Source organism: Mustela putorius, unplaced genomic scaffold (genome assembly GCF_011764305.1).
Source record: "Mustela putorius furo isolate JIRA1106 unplaced genomic scaffold, ASM1176430v1.1 tig00000827_pilon_pilon_pilon, whole genome shotgun sequence".
In the NCBI taxonomy this organism is placed as follows: domain Eukaryota; kingdom Metazoa; phylum Chordata; class Mammalia; order Carnivora; family Mustelidae; genus Mustela; species Mustela putorius.
The window spans coordinates 908,333-931,454 of record NW_025421489.1 but is presented as its reverse complement, the minus strand read 5'-3'; the positions used below and the strand labels follow the sequence as shown (position 1 = coordinate 931,454).

At 40.8% G+C, this 23,122-nt stretch overlaps 1 protein-coding gene across 2 annotated transcripts in view; it reads left to right on the top strand.

The window, feature by feature from the left end:
* LOC101690745 (amyloid beta precursor protein binding family B member 1 interacting protein) overlaps window positions 1-23,122 on the top strand; it is a 108,902-nt gene that overhangs the window by 62,320 nt on the left and 23,460 nt on the right. For both annotated transcript variants that reach the window (XM_045084963.1, XM_004757638.3), the window contains 4 exons: window positions 2,020-2,179; window positions 3,590-3,711; window positions 17,259-17,357; window positions 19,598-19,741. In XM_045084963.1, the coding sequence (XP_044940898.1) occupies window positions 2,020-2,179; window positions 3,590-3,711; window positions 17,259-17,357; window positions 19,598-19,741 (525 nt within the window). The remainder of the gene's footprint in view (window positions 1-2,019; window positions 2,180-3,589; window positions 3,712-17,258; window positions 17,358-19,597; window positions 19,742-23,122) is intronic.

Genomic DNA, 23,122 nt, shown 5'->3' with positions numbered 1-23,122 from the left:
AAAAACAGTATCTTCCAGACAAACCTGGAGTAAAGGTCTAATCTGAATGATCCTGGGGAGAGGACTTTTCCTGCCCTGATGTCTGTGTGTTTGACTCCGTGTGCAGGTGTTGAGAAGGCCTAAATGCGCTTCAGTTTGTGGTCCCTGCCAGCCCCTCGCCCAGATTTCTATCTCCACCCAGACCCTTGGTTGGTTTCCGTAACTCTGCATAACAGCCCGCAGGAGCCGGGCTCTTCGTTCAGCTCACTGCAGAACGTGTTCAAGATCAGATTAGGTGGAAGTGGGACAGGAGGGGCCCTTTCTCAGCGGCTCAGAACCTGACCCAAACTTTTGGGGAGGAAGAAAAATGTTATCAATTGTATGGCCTCTTTAGTCCCTCTATTCATATTTTTTAAAAGATTTTATTTATCTGAGAGAGAAAGCATGTGTGTGTGTGGTGTGAGAAAGAGAGAGAGAGAGAGAGAAGCAGGCTCCCCACTGAGCAGCAAGCCCGATGCAGGAGTCGATCCCAGGACCCTGAGATCATCCGGAGCCAAAGGCAGACGCTTAATATATTGAGTGACCCAGGCACCCCATGCACGTTTTTAATAGTGACAGGTCTTACTTAAGTAGCCAGCACCAACCGTAGACAAACAGAATGGGCAGAACTTGTCTTAACTATTTCACCCTTCACTTTTCAAGTTAGAGTAGAAATTTAAGCAGAGTTGTATCGAGTATTTCTGGTTGGGGCGTTTCCAGGCCTCCCCTGGGGCTGAGGATAGTGTGTGTGGTTGCAGCACTGCGGGCCAGTGGTCAGGCAGTGTTGTCTGAAAAGGGAAAGACAACATTTCTTTCTGGCCTTGCATTCAAAGACAGACTCCAACTAGACCTGCTTCCCACTTAATTAAGTAGGATTAGTGATTGTGGTAAAGAATAAAATAAAAGTACAGTTCTTCTCAGAAGGTTTTGTAGGAAATCTTCGCAAAACCTAAGTGTATAGTGAATGAGTGGGCACATTTCCAGTGTTGCTTTTGCAGACTGGATACATAGCACCATTATAACCAGTAGCACTCATAAATAACAACTACTGTAATTAGAAATACACTATAAATACACAGGTGTTAGAAAAAATCCAGACCCTAGCTGTATTACATCATGAATTAATTCTGTTACATTACATCAGAATCATGGTCTCTCGGGGTAGGGGGTGGTCAGAAGATTTAATAACTTAGCCAAGTTGCCTGGGAAAAGCCAGTGAAATCCTATGTCCTTATTGAAGATAAGTAAACTCGGCTCCCACCATACCCTCTAGATTTGGAATGGGAAAATGACTAATTTGACTGTGAAATCAGAAGAATAGAATTTTTAAAAACTGAAATGAAAAGTAAATTTGATCACTGATTTGCCTTCATTCCTCCATAATAGCTTGTTTCTCAGTCTTCATTCATTTTGCTTAATCCACCTCTAATCTCAAAGACGTTCTGCTGTGACACAACCTTTTCGACCCTGTAAGACCTCTCAGTGGTGCTACGTCACTTGTACACCTGACCTTCAAAAGAGTTGTAAAGTAACCAGCTTGGTCTTGCTTGTATGTTGGAACCCTCGGGTTGCATGAACTAGGACTCAGCTCCAGCTGGGCAAAAGAGAATTTATTATAGAGACCCTTTCAATCAAGACATGTTTCTGCGCTCTAGGATGAACCTAGACAAGTGCCGGAAAGATGTCACAAAAGCACAAAATCAGCACTTCTTTCTGTTTTCTGTCTCCTTCACCAGAATGCAATGTCTAAAGGCTGGGCAAGGACTTCACTATGTGTGCAGTTGTTTTGTTTTGTTTCGTTTTGTTTTTGTGAATTGGTTTCTCTATACCTGTATTATTAGCACCTTAAATAAGTACTGAGCATACAAGTTCATAGTGAGTGACTTTGCCAGAACGTATTCTTACCTAAATTCACAGAAACTGTAGCAGTTTTGAAACCTTATGTCTGTGGCCTTCCCCAGTGACTGGAATTTACTGGCTGCTCTGTGACTCTGTCCCCAGCTTGTTGTCAAGGTGCACATGAATGATAACAGCACCAAGTCACTGATGGTGGACGAGCGGCAACTGACCCGAGATGTTCTAGACAACCTTTTTGAGAAAACCCATTGTGACTGCAACGTAGACTGGTGTCTTTACGAAATCTACACAGAGCTGCAGATCGGTAAGTCTTATCCGCCGTGAGAGACTGTGTTCCAAAAACACAGTTTCTGGAGCACAGTTTGTGGGTTTGCTATATGATGGGTTTGGGCCTATTATTAAGAAGAATTTGGTTCAAGGCTATAAAGACTTGCCATAAATCACTCCCCTTATGTCAGATTCAGTGCTTGCCTCTTTGTTTCTCTGCGGTGAAGAGACTCGGATTGTTGCAAGGGACCACAGCATTGGAGGATGACAGTATTGTCATTGCCACTTCTCTAGTGGCTCCATAAGGAAAAGAAAGTGACAGGATGATACCTCTCACTGCATGCTTATGAGTAAATTGAGCCGATTTGGGGAGGACCTGAGTGTCTATAGCTAATATCCTTTAGACTTTGCTTCTTTTTTTTTTTTTTAAAGATTTTATTTATTTATTTGACAGAGAGAGATCACAATAGACAGAGAGGCAGGCAGAGAGAGAGAGAGGGAAGCAGGCTCCCTGCTCAGCAGGTCCCAATGCGGGACTAGATCCCAGGTCCCTGAGATTATGACCTGAGCCGAAGTCAGCGGCTTAACCCACTGAGCCACCCAGGTGCCCCTAGACTTTGCTTCTTTATAGCATAACTCTGCCATACATCAGTGTTCATTTCCCTTTCCATTGTCCCCACTCCCTTTGTCTAATTGAGGAGGCTCAGCCCCAAAGAGCAAAAGACAGTTGGTCAAAATGGATGGAGTTTAAAAAAAGAGAGAGAGAAAAATAAAAAGGCAATTAAAGAAATACCCTTGCTTCTTCTCATTGTTAAGATTACTCAGAGCAGTTCCCCCCGCCCCGCCCCCGCCCTCAGGAGAGCTTGGTGGAATACAGAATAGTCTGCCTTAGAAGCTTTCAGTGAATTTTTTTTTTCCTGAAGTAAAAGTTCTACAGTGAAATAACCTCTTGAAGTACTTTTCAACTCCTGGAGTCAAATAGAGAAATGAAAACCTTCCTTATGTTTAGGTTTAGTTCCAACATGGATACATTTTTGGGGGGTCTTAGGGGGTGATGTTTTAGAGCACGTATCTCATGTCTCACAGCTTCATTCAAAGTTGTTCGGCCAATTACTACTTCATGGTCCTCCACATGGATAGGAAGTTTACCGCCATCTGGGACTATTTAAAGTCAGAAATGCTAATAAGAAAAAAGTGCAGTGACTGGCCATTCTACGATATTGTATTTTCATCTGTCGTTTTTTTTTTTATGGCAAAGGAGTTGAAGACCTGACACTGAAGAAGAAATACAATAGGGGTTTTACGGTGTGACATCATGTAAGAATTAGGGATTTCTAAAAACCAGTGAGAGGTGGGAAGCATTGTGTTTAACTCAGTACTAGTTTATTTCTCTATTGGAAGGCCTAATGTCTTGGGTCCTTAAGAATGCTTTTTCTTGTTTCATCAGAAAGGATTTTTGAAGACCATGAAAATGTTGTTGAAGTCTTATCAGACTGGACAAGAGACACAGAAAATAAAGTGCTGTTTTTGGAGAAAGAGGAAAAATATGCTGTGTTTAAAAACCCCCAGGTAAGATAACTTGTATATAGGTAAACCATATAAAGATGGAAGATTTTATTTTAGGGTCACCTGTATACTAATAAACGTGATTCATTATCTCACAATATAGCACAAATGTATTCCTTTCAAAAAACACAAACCCAACTCTTCGGTCACACGTCAACTAATAGGCCCTTGAAAGATTTGGAAAGAAAAGAAGCCAATTTGTTTCTTTGGATTCAGCATCTCTGTCTATTGACTAATCCTCTTCTTCTGTCCTTATTTCCATTTGGCTACATTAATTCATTGTACCTTGATGATTCACTAAGGGTCATTAATGCTTCGTGTTTTAAAGACACTCCTTTTTGCTGTTGCTCATATTTGGTGCTTATTAATGCTGGGATAACTATAGAGAACCCCTAGAAAATGTGCTATTTATTGTGATTTAATTCTACAGTCTACATAATAAAAAGCATTGTTCCCCTTCCTTCAAGTCATATGTACAAGGATATCACAGAACTAGGGGTCTTTTCCTGTTGGGGCCTCCAGCCAACTGTAATTGCAGGAGAGTCATTAAGTCTTTTTGGAAAGTCAAAGAATGTTAGACTCAGAGGAGATCACTGGATACATCCAGACACCTTTATATTTTACAGATTTAAAAAAAAAAAAGAAAGAAAAAAAAAAGTCTCAGGGTGCCTGAATGGCTCAGTTGGTTAAGTGACCAACTTTTGCTTTTGGCTTGGATCATGATCTCAGGGCCCTGGGATGGAGCCCTGCATTGGGCTCCATCCTTAGCGGGGAGTCTGCTCGAGGATTCTCTCTCATCCTCTCCCTTTACCCCTCCTCCTGTACACTTTCTCTAAAATAAGTCAATCTTTAAAAAAAATTAAAAAATAAATGAAGTCCCCTATCACTAGGATGCTCTCAGCTTCCTCATGAGAAAATATTCTTTTCCCTGCCCTGTGCTTTTTTCTAGAGTCATCTCTAGGTTTTGTGCTGTAGCACTGACAACAAAGCAATTAAGTACTATTGTCTTTTTACAAGTATTGAATAGTAAAAGTATGGTTGACCCTTGAATAACACATTGGGGGCTCAGGGGGACGTTAGGGCCATCAATCACCTGTGCAGTTGAAAATCTGTGTATAACTTTTCACTCCCCAGAAACTCAATTACTAATTCCCTACTATTGACTGGGAAGCCTTACCAATAACATAAACTGTTAGTTAGCACATGTTTTGTATGTTATATGTAGTATATAATGTATTTTCACAATAAAGTAAGGTGGAAAAAAGAAAACATTATTAATAAAATCACAAGGAAGAGAAAGTATGTTTATAGTCCTGTACTGTACTTATTGAAAAAAAAATCTGTGTATAAATGGGCCCTGAGTTGTTCAGAGATTAAGTGTACAAAGTTTTCAAACTGTAACTACCTTCAATGGCATGATTTAATGCCTATATTATTTAGGGTACCATCTCAGCTTCTGTAACAAGGAGACTCCCCAAAATCAGTGGCTCTCATCCCTGTCTTTTGCTGAACATATGTAGGCTTTTTTCTTATATATTTACCTACAAGTACAATTGCAGGACCACAGCTTATGCACATATTTAACCTTAGGATAAAGTTCGAACAGTTTTCCAAAGTGATTGCATGATTTGCCTTCATTATTGTTGAATGAGAATTCGTGTTATTCCAAATCCTTGCCAGTCCTTGGTGTTGCCATGAAAAAAATAATAAATTTAGTTATTCTGTGAGAATGTATAGAGGTATCTCCTGTGGTTTTAAGTCAAATTTTCTATTGCCAAAGATTTGAGTACCTGAACTATCATCCATGTTAAATGTTCGTTTCTGTGAGGTGCCATGATTCTTAGCCTCTCACCGGCTTGAGTGGGGGGGCAGGATGTGGCTCTCACAATGTCTCTGCACCTCTTTATGTTTCTTTTCTCTCTTGGATCTTGGCCCCTTGAGTCCTGGTTGCCTCCATTGCTCGCCAAAGCCTTTGCACAGATTTTTTTTTTTTTTTAAAGATTTTATTTATTTATTTGACAGAGAGAGATCACAAGTAGGCAGAGAGAGAGAGGGAAGCAGGCTCCCCGCTGAGCAGAGAGCCCGACGCGGGGCCCGATCCCAGGTCCCTGAGATCATGACCTGAGCTGGAGGCAGCGGCCCAACCCACTGAGCCACCCAGACGCCCCTGCACAGATGTTTTTTAATCAGCTTTTCTAGCTCTTTTTGTGGAGCTTTGGTCTAACTGCAAGCTACTTTATCAGAGGAGGAAGCAGAAATCCTCCTGCTGAATTCTTCTGGATAATAATATGTTCTTAAAAACCATATAAGTCGATTCTTCTAATTGACAACCACAATTAAAGACCATAATGGAAGTGGAAGCGCTCTTGAAGTTGGTGATTTTAAGTATTTCCATTTCCTCAGTGTTTGGTTGGATAATCTGTCTTTTCTGATCAGTGGTCCACATGAATAGCTACTTCAGCATGCTGACCACAGGACTCTTTCAACTTGTTCTTGAAGTAGATTGTGACCATTCCTGTGTTGATATCATGACTCCTAAAAGGGAGGCTTTGTAATTTTGAAATACCCACAGTCACTTTGTAAGAGCTGTATGCTGAGACCCTTTGATCGTTTTTAACAGGAACATTTTTTTAAGTTTACACCTTAAAGGAATAACAAATCCTAGAGAAGAGTATTTCCAGAGGAAGTTTCTTAGGAAGCACAATCTGGAGATTCTTTTAAGTGCCTTAGATTTTCTCCTTAAGCAGTGTCTCAAGCAGTTAATTCAAAAATCCAGATATATCTTGTGTTTCATATTTGGGTTGTTAGTTATTTGTCATCATTTACACATAGTGGTGAATCCCAGAACAGAGTACTACATAACTGATACCTGCTTCCGCTCCTGAGTCCGGGCTACAGCTGTGAGCCTACAGACTTGATCTTCAGGCCCAGCTGGATTAGGGCACTGTCTAGGAACTATGTCAAGTGTTAGTTAGAAACTGTGCATGAAGAACTAGATTCAACCAGAAATTATCAAAGGAAAAGGCTAAGACTCTGAACAATTTATTTGTTCTTCTCAAAAAGTTTCAAAATATTGAAAGTCTTTCCTATATTGACTTATATGATGAAACTTTAATGGAATTCACTCTGTTTGCTTGGCGATAGCAGATGTTGTAGAATATCCGCTTACATGAGTAACCTACACTATTTATGGGAGAATACAAAAATGAAGATTATCTTTGCTGTTACAGCTTTAACATGAGAGCAGTGTAGGACATAGACCGTGGACTAATGCCATCTCAAGATTAAGTCCCAGTACACAAAATGCTCCCGACAGTACAGAAGAGCCTTAGTGAAGGTGTATGCTGAGAAGTTTAGTTTTGTAATTACCACATTAGTTCATAAAACCCAAGGTCAGAAGAGCAGTGAAAGTAGGAACTGGGCAGTCAGTTAACCCTACAGTTCTAACCATAAGGCAAAAAATATCCTGCACACAGATGCAGAGAGAGTGCAGCTCTAGGCAAACCACAGATCATGCTTGCTGACAGTTACTGACTACAGAGCAATCTTGCCCTGATTTAGGGTGAGTGAAGGGAAAAAACCAGCATTGTGTTTATGACAAAACAGAACCTGACCGGAAATAGCATCTGAAAGACCTTCTAGACAATATCTCAATACAATTAAGCAACTGCAGGATTCAGAAGAAAATTGTAGAAAATTATTATCTTCAGTAGAAGGCGGTCAGATGTGGTCCAAATAAACCAGTGGAAAAGGTAACTAAATAAGAGTAAAAAAAAGAGAATGGGAGAGAAAAGAAAGGAAATGGGAAATTAGAGTCGGGTCTGGAAAATGCTGAGATGGGATAGAGGACCAGCTGCTGTGGAGCACAGGGAGGGCGGGGAAGTTTACTCGGAGAAACTAATGTGCGAGCATTCACTTGGTAAACCTGTGGCGGTTAGCCAGGGGAAGAGTAGAGGGGAAGCAAGCACTCTAAGCAGTGGGTGTCCACAAAGTCCAAAAGGAAAAAGGGACATGCATCTGGATCATAGGAAATGGTCCTATGGCTGACCATAGAGCGGTGAGCATAGGGACAGGGAGTCACAGCGCATTCAGATAAACTGGTGAAAAAGAAACTTGTCAAAATAGTATATTAATTAAAATAAAAACAAGTCAGAAACAAATGTTTCCAGTCACAGTTCATGTAGTTGTAATTGTATGCGATTCATTTAAAGAGCATTTTCAGGCAGGTTGGTCAGTTTCCAGCATTCCGTTATTTTTAAGAATCCAATTACGACCATCAATGCCTACTTTGCCTATTTTTCTTTTATATTAGACTGCATTTCCCTGCCACTGTGCGATCTAACTTTGCTGTCATGACTGAAGCTGTTGAATAGAATGTGCTGTACTCGTTGTTGGCACACAAAGCTGAGCTTTAGACTTTGTTCTTGCAGAAAAATGATTCATGGAAGTAGAGATGATGAGCAAAATGCCGTCTGCCAAAGGTTATGATATGAGAGAAGGTTCTGCAACCACTGATAATAGTCAAGGGTACTGTTCGTTGTAGTCAGACTTGGGGGTACTGTGCTGATTCCTGCCATCTCAGGGTCTGTCAGAGCTGATGGAGTCCTCACCCCTGTAGGCACCCACTGTTCCTGGACGAGGTCCTTGTCTACCTGGCTGGGAGCAGTACAGTAGCCAGTAGCATTAAGCCATTGGTTTATATGCACTTCACTCATCAGTACCTCACCCCAACTCAAAACTTGAGGAATAGATGCCAAACAAGCAAAACTGGCTAAGAATGAAATCAAGAAGGGCACCTGGGTGGCTCAGTGGATTAAAGCCTCTGCCTTTGGCTCAGGTCATGATCTCAGGGTCCTGGGATGGAGCCCCGCATAGGGCTCTCTGCTCAGCAAGTAGCCTGCTTCCCTTCCTCTCTCTCTGCCTACCCCTCTGCCTACTTGTGATCTCTGTCAAATAAAGAAATAAAATATTTTTTTTAAAAATGAAATCAAGATAAAAAGAAGAAACTTTAAAAAGTCTGAGAGATGGCCCTGAAGTCTTAAAGATGGATTAAAAACTTACACACTACTAAATACTGAGAGTGTATCAGAATCAGTAAGATCTATATGCTCACATCCATAATTTTTCAACACTAGTTTAAACAGTTGCAAATAATGCAATGAACAGCATATTATGGATCTTGCCATCATATTAAGGAGGCTAAGTATAGTTTCATGGCAATTTGATTTCCCACCAGCAACCATGTGGGGAGAGAGGCAGGAGTGGAGATTCCAAGCCATAGTGCAGGATTATCAAGGCCCAGAATCAAGGTAGTATCCCATGGCCAAGGATAGAAAGACCCACTGAGGCTGCTGTGGAGAATGCTACGGGGACAGTGGTGTGCAGGGCCAGGCTGATGGGCCTGCCACACTGCGCTGACCTTTTTCAGCTTCATAAACAAGGAATTTTCTGTTCAAATGTGCCTTCTACAAAACTGCCTCTCCCCAGAAAGCAGTCTCATGGAATGGCCAACACTTTGGGTCCTAAAGTCAGACGGCTGGGATTTGAATCCTCACTCCACTGCTTCGGGGTAAATACCCAATAGTGCAATTGCAGGATCATAGGGTAACTCTATTTTTAATTTTTTGAGGAATCTCCATACTGTTTTCCAAAGTGGCTGCACCTGCTTACATTCCCACCAACAGTGTAAGAGGGTTCCTCTTTCTCCACATCCTCTCCAATACTTGTTGTTTACTGTCCTATTAATTTTGGCCATTCTAACTGGTGTAAGGTGGTATCTCCATGTGGTTTTGATTAGAATCTTCCTGGTGGCTAATGATGATGAACATTTTTTCATGTGTCTATTAGCCATTTGCATGTCTTCTTCGGAGAAGTGTCTGTTCATGTCTTCTGCCCATTTTTGACATGATTATCTGTGTTTTGAGTGTCGAATTTGAGGAGCTTTTTATAGATCTTGCATTGCTTTTTAGCTGTGGGCCCTTGAGCAAATCATCTAACTTCACCAAGTCTCTATTTTCTTGTCTGAAAATGGAGATAATTTGTTCTTAGAAGTGTGTGGTGAGAATTAAAGGGTGTCATCCACACAAAGTGTAGTAACTGTCATTCTTTTAGTTTGCTTCATCATAGAGATCAGTCTGGAGAAGAGAAGCGATGGAGGCACATGGGAGGATGGTAGCAGCTCTCCAGAAGGCATCAACGATGTTCTTGGATCAGGGTGATCCCACTGGAGCCAGGCCAGACTTCGATCTGGGACAGTGGTGCTGTATAATCTCAGAAGTTTTGGGCAGGCACTCAAAGAAGTATGATTAGGAGTCTAACCTCAGGGTAGCTGAAGTGGTTCAGGACAAATTGAGTGGGTAAGGGTTTCATCCCTAGGTTCCCCAGGATCCCAGGCATTTGCTCAAGGACTACCAGCAAACATTTCTTGAGCATCTACATTGTAATGGAATTAAGCCAGGGAAGGAGACTGTAGGTGAGATACAAGGCCAGTGGCTATGTGCTGGATGTAATGGGCAGAAGGAGCAGGAGTATCTAGGAACTACTGTGAAAATAAAAGAAGCAGCCAGCATTCTTTAGGAAGTGAAGTCCATGCAGAGGCCAGATGGGTGACATGGGGATACCCTGCTTGGCTGGGTGCCTGGAGGTAGGTGGTCAGTAGCCAGTGAACTAGAGCCAGAATGCTGTGGGCTGAGGAATCGTCGTTAGCCCCATATCCTAAGCACCAAGAACAGAGTTGTCAGAGATGGGGACCTGTTCCAGCCCAGGGCCCAGGGTATAGACTTTACGGGATATAGTCTGATGAGCAGGAAAATCCCGGATGAGGAAGAGGAGATGTCATGTTCTACTCGTTAACAACTGTGGCTATTCTATAACTGAGAAAGTTTCCCAACGCTTCAAATGTCCCAGAAAATTAAGTACTTTCTCAAAGAGAAAGAGTCTGAAGAAATTCTTTTTTATTTCTAATTTGCATTTCAAGTAGGCTGATGACTAGGAGAAGAGAATAAAAGGATGGGGTGTGAGGCCACATGGAATCCCACAGGGAATGGGGGACAGGCCTCTGTGCAAGCCCCCCACCCAGTATTTATTAAGACCTGGGGCAAGACTGGATTGAAAGCTTACATACCATATATCTACATATTTAAAGTTCTAAATCAAATTAATAAGCAGTTAAATGTGTTCTGCCCTCCTACCTTAGGGCCTTCATGATGACCTAAAAGTTTGGACTAGTATTCTTAGATTTCTTTGAGTTCTGTGCAAGGTGGTTTCTTGGAGCTGCTCATTGCCTGCCTCTGGACTGCCTCCCTCCACCCATCCCGTCCATCCTGCCCCATGGGAGCCTTGCATGCATGATGTGAACCATCCAGCCCAGAAAGTAGGCTCCAAGCAACCCATCACTCCCGTGCAAATAGCTGCCCCTTGGCCACCCTCTGAACTAGGATGCACACTCTAACAGTGCCATCTGCCCTCAGGAAGATGGATGTAGGGAAGAGTCTCCTGGTCATTTGGGCAGGGAATTCCAAGGCCCTGGGTTTGTAGAGTGTGGACTGAAATGTGGGAGGGTCATTGGCTCCAAGCGGGCATATCCTTTTGGCCCCATAGACTTGTCGCATGTCAAGTCTGTGACTTGACAATATATGTCACTATATCACAAGTGAGTAGGGGAGTGGCTGGGTGAAGGTCAGAGCAAGGACCCCCTAACGAGTGGAGTCAGGGTAGGGGCCCCTCTTGCTCAGATGGTACTGCTTCTTTTGGGTAAAGTGGGTTAGTACACCTACTATTTATGTATGTATGTATGTATGTATGTATGTATGTATTGGAGAGAGAGTGTGTGTGTGCACATGCACAAGAGGAAGGAGTAAAGGGAGAGGGAGAAGCAGACACCCCACTGAGCAGGGATCCCAACACAGGGCTCAATCTCAGGACCCTGAGATCATGATCTGAGCGAAGGCAGACACTTAACCAACTGAACCATCTGGGCACCCTTGGACACTTAGTATCGTAACAATAGCAACTTTATTTAAAAAGCAGCTTAGTTTCTCAGCCTGGTTGTCATTAGAAAGTTCCTCTTCACAGTTGATTGGAAGCACAGGGTTGTCTGCTATTCCCAAATAAGCGTCAGCTGTTGAAGCCGAAGTCAGCTGTGACCTGAAGAGTTTCGTTTTCCCCGGGGTTATGCTGACACAAAGTCCCACTATGCAAAGACCAGTGATGTTGTCTGAAAAGCAAAAAAGAGGTGTCAGAGCTGAGGTGTGTGTCCAGAGGTCGAACTCCCCAACATTAACATTAGCCATTCTTCTTGCTGGGAGCCTGAACAATCCATTTTTCAAAGAAGGTACTGGCAAATCAGTTAGTATAAGGTGGCTTGCTTGTTGAATTGCTTTTTATTTCTTTTAATAACATATTTTATTTTTCTGACTTCAGAAATAATGTCAACTTATTGTAAAGAGAAAAAGGTGACAAACAGAAGAAATGAAATTTAAATTATCCGTAATCCTGCACTCCAGCAAGGATCATTGTTGATATTTTAGGCAATGTTCATTCCATCCTTTGTTCTGTTCCATAACTGAAATTTGGCAAATCTCCATAACTGAAACTTGGTAGTTCAGTGGTGTCTGCCCGAGTGAGGAACAGAGAGAGAAACACAACCTCATTCTGCTCCTCAGGTGCAGAAGGGTGCCAGCCACTGAGGGAGAAAATTACCTCATGGCGTGTTTCCGCCGTTCCTTTCCAACCTCCCTCTCCCACCTAGGTTCATCTTTGACAATCCAGGACCAGGCCCAGCAGGAGGAAGTCTTAGAGTAATCACATCTGGTCTCCAGTATGGCTTCCTATTTTAAAGGAAAGTCTACCCTCGGCTTCGGTGCCCTAAAGCCCCACCCCAGCCAGTGTGGGTGTGTGTAGCAGTTAGTGTTCGATGCATAAAAGCAGCCTCCGAATCCCAGGGGCTAACAGCCACAGACATTCCCTCTCTTCTGGGTCCGCAGGTCATCCTTGGCTCCAGAATGTGAGTCAGATCTTGTCTCTTCCGTCCTCAGACCAGCAGCTCCCAGTGACACATTCTTCTCATGGTGAGCAGCAAGAATACAGGAGGACGTTTGGAAACACAGGACATGGCCTCTCGAGTCCTCTGCTCAGAATTAATGCCCTGTCCCTTCCATGCACATTCTGTCCATTCCACCCACATTCTTGCTCTGTCAAAGCAAGTCCCATGGCTAATCCCAACACAAGTAGGGCAAGGACATGAATTCTGCCCATCGTAGGGGGAGGCACTGCTCCATCACCTGATGACAGGCCATGGGTATATTCTGATACAGTCAAGAAGAGAAGAATTGGAAGGGACAGTCTGGTCATTAGCTGTGCTCCATTTGTCCACAGGCATAGCCAGACTGTTCACTGGTGGCTTGAAGATACCCAGTCCTTAACTACCTCCTGGCCTTGGAACATGCTTCTCTTCCTGCCTCGAATGTTTTCCTCCTTCCTTTTCCCTATCTGAATGTGGAACATCTTTCAGGCCAGTTCAAACTTTGACCTCCTCTGCAAAGTCTTCCTTGACCATTTCCGCCTACAGTGGTTTTCTTCCTCACTGAAAATCTATAGAAATAGCTCATTTTGCATTTATTTGTACTGTGTCTCATGTAGCTCCCCATCTACAGATCGTAGCCATCTGTTTATACATTTCTTCTCAATGAGACAGAAAAAGATTCTCAGGAACCAGGAGTATTTTACATGTAAATGGTGCTCACAGGTATTTATTCATGGGCAGATACTGCTTGGTTTGTTCTTAATTCCAAGAAGGTGGTATTTTAAAAATAATTTATTTTTAAACACATTTTTTTAAAGTAATGCTGTTTCTTTCCTTTTCAGCTACCCCCAAATCTTGCATTTTCAGCTGTGGAAAAGGGAGCAAGCTGTAACTGAAAGTCTCATTTCCCATTTTGAAGTTCTCTTATTGCTCAGCTCAGATGATCCACACAGTCCCCTGTGTAACAGATAATGAGTTCACTCTGAGCTCTGCTCCTTGCCTCAGAACAGCCCAAATGGAGTTGGCTGGCGACCCGACTGATGAAAAGCTCTGACCCCAGGGCAATCAGTCCGTTCTAAGGTCTACACTCCCCAACTCCAGCTCAGGTTTACTTTGTGTTTTTTCCATTTTCTTTTAAACAAAAACAGTATAGCACCATCTCTTGGAGAGGAAAAAACTTACTTTGAAGCTGAAAAAGTGAGAGGGGGGTCTCAGAGAAAAATCTCCGAGCAAGGACACAACTACGAATCCTGACTCTTTGGGATACCCTCATCAAATGAGGCCCTTTGCAGTTTGGAAAGGTTCTTCACTTACCTGTCCCTGCAGAATGTGACACATTCTGCCCTTTTCCCAGATGATGAGGAAAACCTCTTGCTACAGAGTTTACTCTTGTTCTCTGTTCATTCTTCCAACTCACACATAATTCCCATTTCCAGGACTCTCAAGGGAAGAGTGCTTGCAGACAGCACTCTGCCTTCATTTTTATGACTGCTTGTTTTGTTTTGTTTTGAGAAAATATACATAACATGGAACTTACCACTGTAATCATTTTTAAGTGTAGTTCAGGGACATTAATTGCATCCACACTGTTGTGGATCTGGATTCTCTCCTATGGTATTTAGAGCATTTTAAAAAACTCAAAGTTTTGGCACTGATTGGACTTAATCCTTCTGCTTCCTTATCTGTAAAATAGCAATATGCCTCTGTTTTGGGGTTCTTGTAAGTGAGATCTCGGCGCAGAGTTCGGGCAGGTGGTGTATGTTACCTGTTGTGATTAATCATGGTCTTCAACCCAAACATGTAAAATAAAAGGAGTTTCAGAACCCTAGGTGGTAATCACACTGATTCATGATATACTGTCCTTTCAAATAAGTAAAAGTCAAAAGTCTCAAAAAAACATATTAAAAGATAATGCAATAAGAATTATCAAAGTAATTGTACTTGATTTATTTCCTCTATTTAAGTAGGCAAATCACCATTTTTATGCATCCTGTTTCTTAGAAATGTCCTGATTTTGCTTATTTTGTTTGCCTCCACTCTGCTTCCTTCCCCTCTGTCCAGTACACTCTGTTTTTAAAAAATATTTATTTATTTACTTCCTTATTAAGTTTCTATTTTAATTCTAGTGTAGTTAACATACAGTGTTATATTAATTTCAGATGTAGAATATAGTGATTCAGGAATCCCATACGTTACCCAAGGCGCGTCACAACAAGTCCCCTTCTTGATCCCCACCACCTGTTTCACCCATTCCCTCACCCACCTCCCCTCTGGTAACCATCAGCTTGTTCCCTGTAGCTAAAGGTCTGTTTCTTGGTTTGTCTGTCTGTCTCTCTCATTTTCCTTTGCTTGTTTCTTAAATTTCACATATGAGTGAAATCGTATGGTATTTGTCTTTCTCTGATTTATTTCACTTAGTGTGCTATCCTCTAAATCTACCCATGTCATTGCAAATGCGTGATTTCATTCTTTTTAATGCTGAATAATATTCCTTTGTGTATATATACCACATCTCTATCCATTCATCTATCATTGGGTACTTGGGCTGCTTTTTAAATTGGGTATTGTAAATAATGCTACAGCACATGGTGGGGTACACGTATCCCTTTGAATTCATGTTTTTTTATTTTGGGAGGAAATACCCAGCAGTGTCATTACTAGGTCATAGGGCAGTTATATTTTTAACTTTTTGAGGAATCTCCACTCTGTTTTTCACAGTGTTTGTACCAGTTTGCATTCCCACCAACAGTGCAGGAGGGTTCCCCTTTCTCCACATCCTCGCCAACACCTGTTATTTCTTATGTTGTTCATTTTAGCCATTCTGACATGTGTGAGGTGACAGCCCATTGTAGTTTTTTAATTTGTCTTTTTCTGATGATGAGTGATACTGAGCATTTTTTCATGTGTCTGTTGACCATCTACAGTACACTCTGTTCTTAAAATTCAGTGTCAGTAAAAATCATGCAGGAAGCATGTTGGAATGCAGATATCCAGGCCCCAACCCAGAAGTTCCAGTTCAGTAGGTGGGGCTCCCGGGAACATGCATTTTGCTGAGCATCAACCTAGTCTGGGGAATCACACTTGGAGAAACATCCTTGTGATATAAATAAATATTTGTGTCTAAATTCAGGAGGGTCCTGGGCACCTAGGTGGCTCAGTAGGTTAAGCCTCTGCCTTCAGCTCAGGTTATGATCCCACCGACCTGGGACTGAGGCCCACATCGGGCTCTCTGCTCAGCGGGGAGCCTGCTTTTCCCTCTCTCTGCCTGCCTCTCTGCCTACTTGTGATCTCTCTCTCTGTCAAATAAATAAATAAAATCTTTAAAAAAAAAAAATAGATTTAGGAGGGTCCTTATTTTAGTTACTGTGCTCCAGAGGTATATGTTCTAGTTTTAATAAATTTTTTCACGCATTATGTCATAAAACATTTTCACTTTTAAAATCTTCAGTGTTTTAATTATGATTGTGGTCACTCATAATAATCAGTTTGTATGTTGATACCTCAGTTATAGTGATTGTGTGAAGACTAACCCTTGGATACTCGTGATTTTCTGGAAACATTCATTTAACATTTAATTTCAGCCATCTCATTGATATTTGGTATTAACAAAATATGATACATAGATTAATAACAAACTCCACTTAGAAACGAAGCACTCATTCATTAATGCTTTTAAACCATGGTCTTTGTAAGGCTAGTTTTCTTTCCAGAAGTGCCCTTTCTTCTTCCGTCTGTCCCCAGAAGGTGCCAAGCAGCAAACTCCATGCTGTGATTGACCCAAATGGTTTTTAAAAATTAAAAGTCATCACCGGCATTTATAAAACTCCAGATTTCAGGGACACTTGGGTGGCTCAGTCAATTAAGTGTCCCTTTGGCTCAGGTCATGAGCCCAAAGTCCTGGAACCGAATCCTGCATTTGCATTGGGCTCCTTGCTCAGTAGGGAGCCTACTTCTCCGTCTGCCTGCCATGCTTTCCTCCCCTTCACACACACACATAAATAAATCTTTAAAATGAATAAATAAATAAAACTCCAGATTTCAGTCTTCTCTTAATAAGCCAGAATATCGAGTTCACAAGGCCTTGGGATATCACATGACACCCACGAGCCAGAGAAGTCTGCCTCTTACACTTAGAGCACAGGCTCCCCCTGCTATCCAGACCCAACCTCTTCCACAATATTGGGGTCTCCCAGCCTCCAGCATTGGGCCCGTGTCGTAGACAATGGAATTTAACAACTAAATGGTGTCATATCCTTTGCTAGTGTTTTCAGTCTTACGTTTGTGTCCTCATTGACCATGCACAGTAGCAAGATCAGAAGTATTCACATAAGCCTCAGTGATACTATAGTCAGCACAGCATAGGGTATGAGTCTGCCCAGCTCCCACCGACCTATGCTGTGGTTCCCACTTCATTTCCTGTCGGTGTGTGCTCTCCCTCCAGCAGGACCATGAGTTCCCTACAGTGGCTAGCATGGCAATGAACACTTTCTGATCTGCTCTTTTAATATTTTTTTAATATTTTATTTAGAATTTTTACCTGGATAACAAAGGAAAAAAAGATGGAAAAAAAGATGGAAAGGAAACAAACGAGAAAATGAATGCTAAGAACAAGGAATCCTTACTTGAGGTACGTGTAATTTTGCTGAGTGGAAGAAAAGAGAAGGGTATTAACTATCTATTTTTAAATTATTTGCTTCTTGGAACAATGGGAGACCCTGAGACACACTGAAATTTTAACTTGGGGTTTTAAAATCAGATTATTACTAAATTATAGCTATTTAGATAATTAAACTGGTTCTTTGAATCAGTTGTTTAAAAGTATGGCTTCAGACTATATTTTACTTTCATGAAGTTGGGTTAGAAATTCTTGACTAAAACACTTATGAATCCACAAAAAACTCATCTCCGAACATTCCATGTTTTTCTTTACTTTAGTGTTCCATTGAAGTTAGAGGAAAGGGGTTTCTAAACCTTCTTTACAATTCTGTGATGCTCTTCCAGTAGCCAGGTGTGGTAGGAAGTATAAACTTTGGAGTTGGGAGACCTGGGCGTAGCGGAAACACAGTATCCATTACTGTGCACCCGTTGGTGATTATCACTCTAGAACCATGTTCCAGAAGTTCATCTGACAGTTTTTTCTGAAACTCCCAGTGAGTTTTCACATACTAGCCATGCTAAAACTCAGGGATCTGTTCCCAGCACACAATGCTGGTGAGTGCAGAGATCGCCGGTCACGGGTGGGCGTGCTGGAGCCCTGGACAGGCTTTCTTCACCCTTAAACAGTGTTTTGACCTTTTCTTGAGTTCATAGATTTGAGGCTTCTTCTGAAAACTCAGAAGACCTGGTGACACCTGGGCCACTTTCACAGCCGGAGCCAGCTCACTGACATTGACGAGCACACCCTCCCCTTCACCAAGGTCTGGCTGGGCTCCCACACAGGTTTCTGTCCCCACCAAGTTCTCCAAGCCCTGTACCAGATGGGAGAGCACAAGAACCTTCTGCTATCCCTGAGCTCCTGAAAACATGTTGCAAATTCTGCTTTGTGGGGCAAAGAGCGCAGTGGGTGTTTCCTGCAGAGGCCCAGCCGTGGTGATGATGTTCTCTGCTTTTACCAGGCTCCAGGTGGAGCTGAGCAAGAGAAAGCTCCAGGCGTCCCTAGCAGCAAGGAGACTCAGGTCCTGAGTATACCTAGCAGTGACCAATGACGGGGACTGACAGACATGGATGGGGAGGGTGAAGTTTCCTGACAGCCATTTGTTTATCATCATTGCTTGTCCATCAGCTGTAAATCAGGGACTGCTTATGCCTTGATTTATACAATTGCCTCAATAGTTTTTGATATAGGAATTCAGCAGTGTATTAAAAGCTGGATGTGAGAGAAAATACAAAACACATTACACCATGACTAATCAGCATTATCCTGCTTTCTAATTTGGACCAAAAATCTGATTGAAGAGATTATTGACAGGACAACTAAGGCTAGCTAAATTGGGGGAAAACAGGAACAAAAATGTATCCCAGCTCCACTACATATAAATTTACTTGCAGAGTACAAAATTAAAAGTTACCCTACATTTATGAGATGGAATGAAAGGAAGTTGAAAGTTATAAAAAAAGAAAGCCCAAAATAAATTTGAGTATTTGAACTAGGAGATAGAATGACATGTAATTTTAGTGTACTACTTTTTGAAAGAAATTTACTAAGAATTATATAATTGAATGCAAGTTTTGACAGTTGAAAATCTATACCTAGAAAATGTACTCTGTCCCTTTCCTTTTCTGATACTGTAGCATTAATTGCTTTCTTTATTCTTCAGTAAGAAAACCCTCACAAGAATAAATTAACTTATCCGTATTTAGGTATAGGATTATATATTCTAATTTTTCTATTTCCTAGCAGTAAAATAGCATTTTTTTTTTTTTACTTACAGGAAAAGGAAGAATTCCTCTATTTACCAACTTATAATACAAAATAATATGATACAATATAATATAATTACAGAAATAGCCTTTATGTAATTCTTACCTTTACAGTAAGCCGAGATTGTGCTCACAACATTTCTTGTGAATCTGGGCTACTATGACTTAGTTTTTCTAAGTAGAGGAACTGAGATTGAGTCACTTGCCCACATTGACAAAGCTAAGTGGTGAAAAAGTCTCGAGTCTAACTCAAGAGCTGAGATTCCACCACCACGGTGTCCTCCTCTCTTTTCCCAACTAGCATGCAATGTAAGTGTATGCATTCCGAGTTACAAACAAATGACTTCTAGCTTAAAGCCTAGTTTGCCTTAGTTTGTTTAAATGTGAACAAAAATGTGGTTTTTGTTTCTTTCGTGTGTTCTCTATAATTGGGAATTTCGATTTCAGGAAAGCTTCTGTGGGTCATCCATTATTGTGCCCGAACTTGAAGGAGCTCTCTACTTGAAAGAAGATGGAAAGAAATCCTGGAAAAGACGCTATTTTCTTTTACGGGCTTCTGGAATTTATTATGTACCCAAAGGAAAGACTAAGGTCAGAAGGAAAAATAATCTCTTCATCAAAAAACCATTTTATGGAAATGAAACTAAAGAAATCCTAAGGTGGCAATTTAAATGCACTAGAAATTTATGTTGTTAACAATGTTTATACAAACACATACCCTATTCAGACAGAACCACAGAAGTCCTTTTGAGTTTTTCCATAGCTTTCTCCTGAAGGTGAAAATTTTGTATGTTTTAAAGTCAGATTTCAAAAATTATGGCAGAAGCACTTTCCTACAGATTCACTTGTTACTTTACATATCTATTTCTGAAGATTTTTTTCTCCCTGTATTTACCCTATTGTTCTATGGTCATTATAGTAAACTTCCTTTATCTGGAATCCTAGAGGTATAAGTGTTGGGAGATCTACATTAAGACTATAGCCCTTCTACTCTGAAATTTAAATTGTTCTCTAAGGTGTACTAGATTCATTTACCTGTGTATTTTAGAGGAGGATTTTAGGTGTCATTAAACTACTTGGTGGGGCACCTGGGTGGCTCAGTGGCTTAAAGCCTCTGCCTTCGGCTCAGGTCATGATCCCAGGTTCCTGGGATCAAGCCCCGTATCGGGCTCTCTGTTCTGCGGGGAGTCTGCTTTCTCCTCTTTCTCTGCCTGCCTCTCCTCCTACTTGTGATCTCTGTCTATCAAATAAATAAATTAAATCTTAAAAAAAAAACACAACTACTTGGTGATTTAGGATTATTGCCTCAGATCTACAAGCATATCATAAATTCATCATCTTTAAATGAATTTTGACTCTCATTCTGACCGTTAGCGTTTTCTAAAACCTTTTTTTAGACGCTTGGAGCATTTCCACCTTTTGCTTGAAAGCTTTAGGATACCTCTCCCGTCTACATCTGGGCTAAGCTGAAGCATTTTGCCTTCACTGCCAAATCCAGGGCACCACCAAATGGCATAGGTACAAATTGCAGGCTTCTTCTAATAAGGCTTGGCCCACATTCCCAACCAGGTGAAATCCCGGGAAATATCCAGGTCTGCTCCTCTAGTTAGAAGACTCTCTGACCTCTGTCGGAAGGCAGGAGAGGCATTATGGGTAGGGCTTGGTTTAGGGCAGCTACTGCTCCTACTTACTGTCAATCTTAGAGAACTAGTACTTTCCCATTTGTGCCATCTTCAGTCCAGTCCCACACTGCGGACGTAAGAACTGACCCACAGATAATTTTATTTTAGAAGTGTTTGGGGGGCGAAGTCTTTAGCATGGACATGTAAATGAGATGTATAAATAAACCCATCACAACACACTTAGTGATAAAATGAGAAGTGTTCACACTGGCTTTGGACCAGAGTACTTTGTATCACTGCTACCATTAACTTTGGAATGGAGAAACAAGCCAAGAGTCAAGAAAAAGAATAAGAAGTAGAGTTTTTGGAAAGAAGGGGCAAAACTCTCTTTAGTCACACTTAACATGATTGTCTACCAGACAATATAAGACACTCAACTGAAAAACTATTAGGACCAAATAAATTTACCAAATGAAAAATTGTTTTCTTTTGTATTAACAATATGCAAATTAAAATATAATGCAAAATATTTTATGCATAGTAAGAACAAAAAATACAAAATGCTTAACAATAAACTTAACAGGAAATGTTCAAGACCTATGTGGCATAAAATATAAAATTTAATTAAAAAGAAGTGAAACAGAACTGAAATAAATAGAAATGTACTATGTTGGTGGATGAAGAGATATTCTCTCCCAAACTTGCTATATATTAAATCCTAAGAAAAAAATTTTTTTCTAAGATTTTATTTATTTGTCAGAGAGGAAGACAGAGAACATGCACAAGCATGGTAAGAGGCATGGTGAGAGGCTCCCCGCTGAACAAGGAGCCTGATGCAGGACTCGATTCCAGTGCCTTGGGATCATGACCTGGGCCAAAGACATCCGCTCAACCAACTGAGCCACCTGGGCGTCCCCCAAGAAAAATTTCAATAGGATTGTTTTGACTTGAATTTCACAGACTGATTTTAAAATTTATCAGAGGAGTGCCTGAGTGGCTCAGTTTGTTAAGTGTCCAACTCTTGATCTCGGCTCAGGTCTTGATCTTAGGTTTGTGAGTTCAAGCCCCATTTTGAAAAAAAATAAAAATAAAATTAATCAGGAAGAGATATTGTTAACCCCCCAAAAGGTTGTAAAGAACATTAAGGTAGAACTCCTTCCACATGCCAAAACATTAGATAAAAACAGTACAAGCAGAGAAAACAGATCAACACAGAGATCTAGTAAATTAGGGAAATTAAAGTGAGCATTTTATACTAGTGGGGAAAGAATATGGTATTTAATAAATAACATTGAAATAATCATATATCCATTTGGAGAAAATAGTTTCTTACCTCGTTCCAAATTAAATCGTAGATTGATTAAATGTATTTAGAAAAAAATATAAAATCTTCTTTATATTTTGTTTTAAATTTTCTGAGAAAATACAGGTTAATATTCTTATAATTTGGGGATGGGGAAACCTTCAGCAAGACTAAGAACTCAAAATTATAAAGGAAAAACTTGACAAATTTGTGTTAAAGTGTTTTTTAATTATTTTTTAATTTAAATTCAATGTAATTCACATTTGGTGTATTCGTTTCAGAAGTAATTTAGTGATTCATCGGTTTCATATAATACCAGTGCTCATTGCATCAAGTGCCCTCCTTAATGCCGTCACCCAGTTACCCCAGTACCCCCCCCATGTGTTTTTTTAATTCTTTACTGCTAAAGATACCAAACAGGAAGTTAAAGACTAGCTCTGGAGTTAGAGAGTACATGTAGCATCTATATACAAATATGAATATCCATAAAATATTAAGACCTCAAGAAATCAACAAGGAAAAAAATGCCCATAGAAAAATAACAAAGCTTATTAAGTGAAAATGTACAGGAAAAAAATATCAATAAACTGTGAACAACTAAAAAGTTGCTCCGTCTTACCTATAGCATATCAGGGAAATGTAAAAAGAAAGATGAAATATATCTTCCTATGAGATTGCTAAAATGAACAATCTTGATAATATCCAGATTTCAGCAGGAATAAGAAAAATGGGCACCATCATGCTCACAAGGTTGGAATATAAACTGGTACAGCCAAATTGGGGGACAGATCTATTCAAGTACAAAAGGGAGTACCCTTTCAGATGGCAGCTCTGCATTTTGCAGTCTGCCCCACGGAAATATTTACTCATATGCACCGTGTTTTTTGCAAGAGCAAAATATTGCAATAATCTGCTGTCATCTGTGGTAAGAATGGTTAAATAAATCATTACGCCATGGAGTGGAGTGCTTTGCGCTCATTCCGTGACTGTCGTGTATTCATCTGCATGTTTGGACGTAGAAAGACCCCAAGACACTGTTAAGCAAAT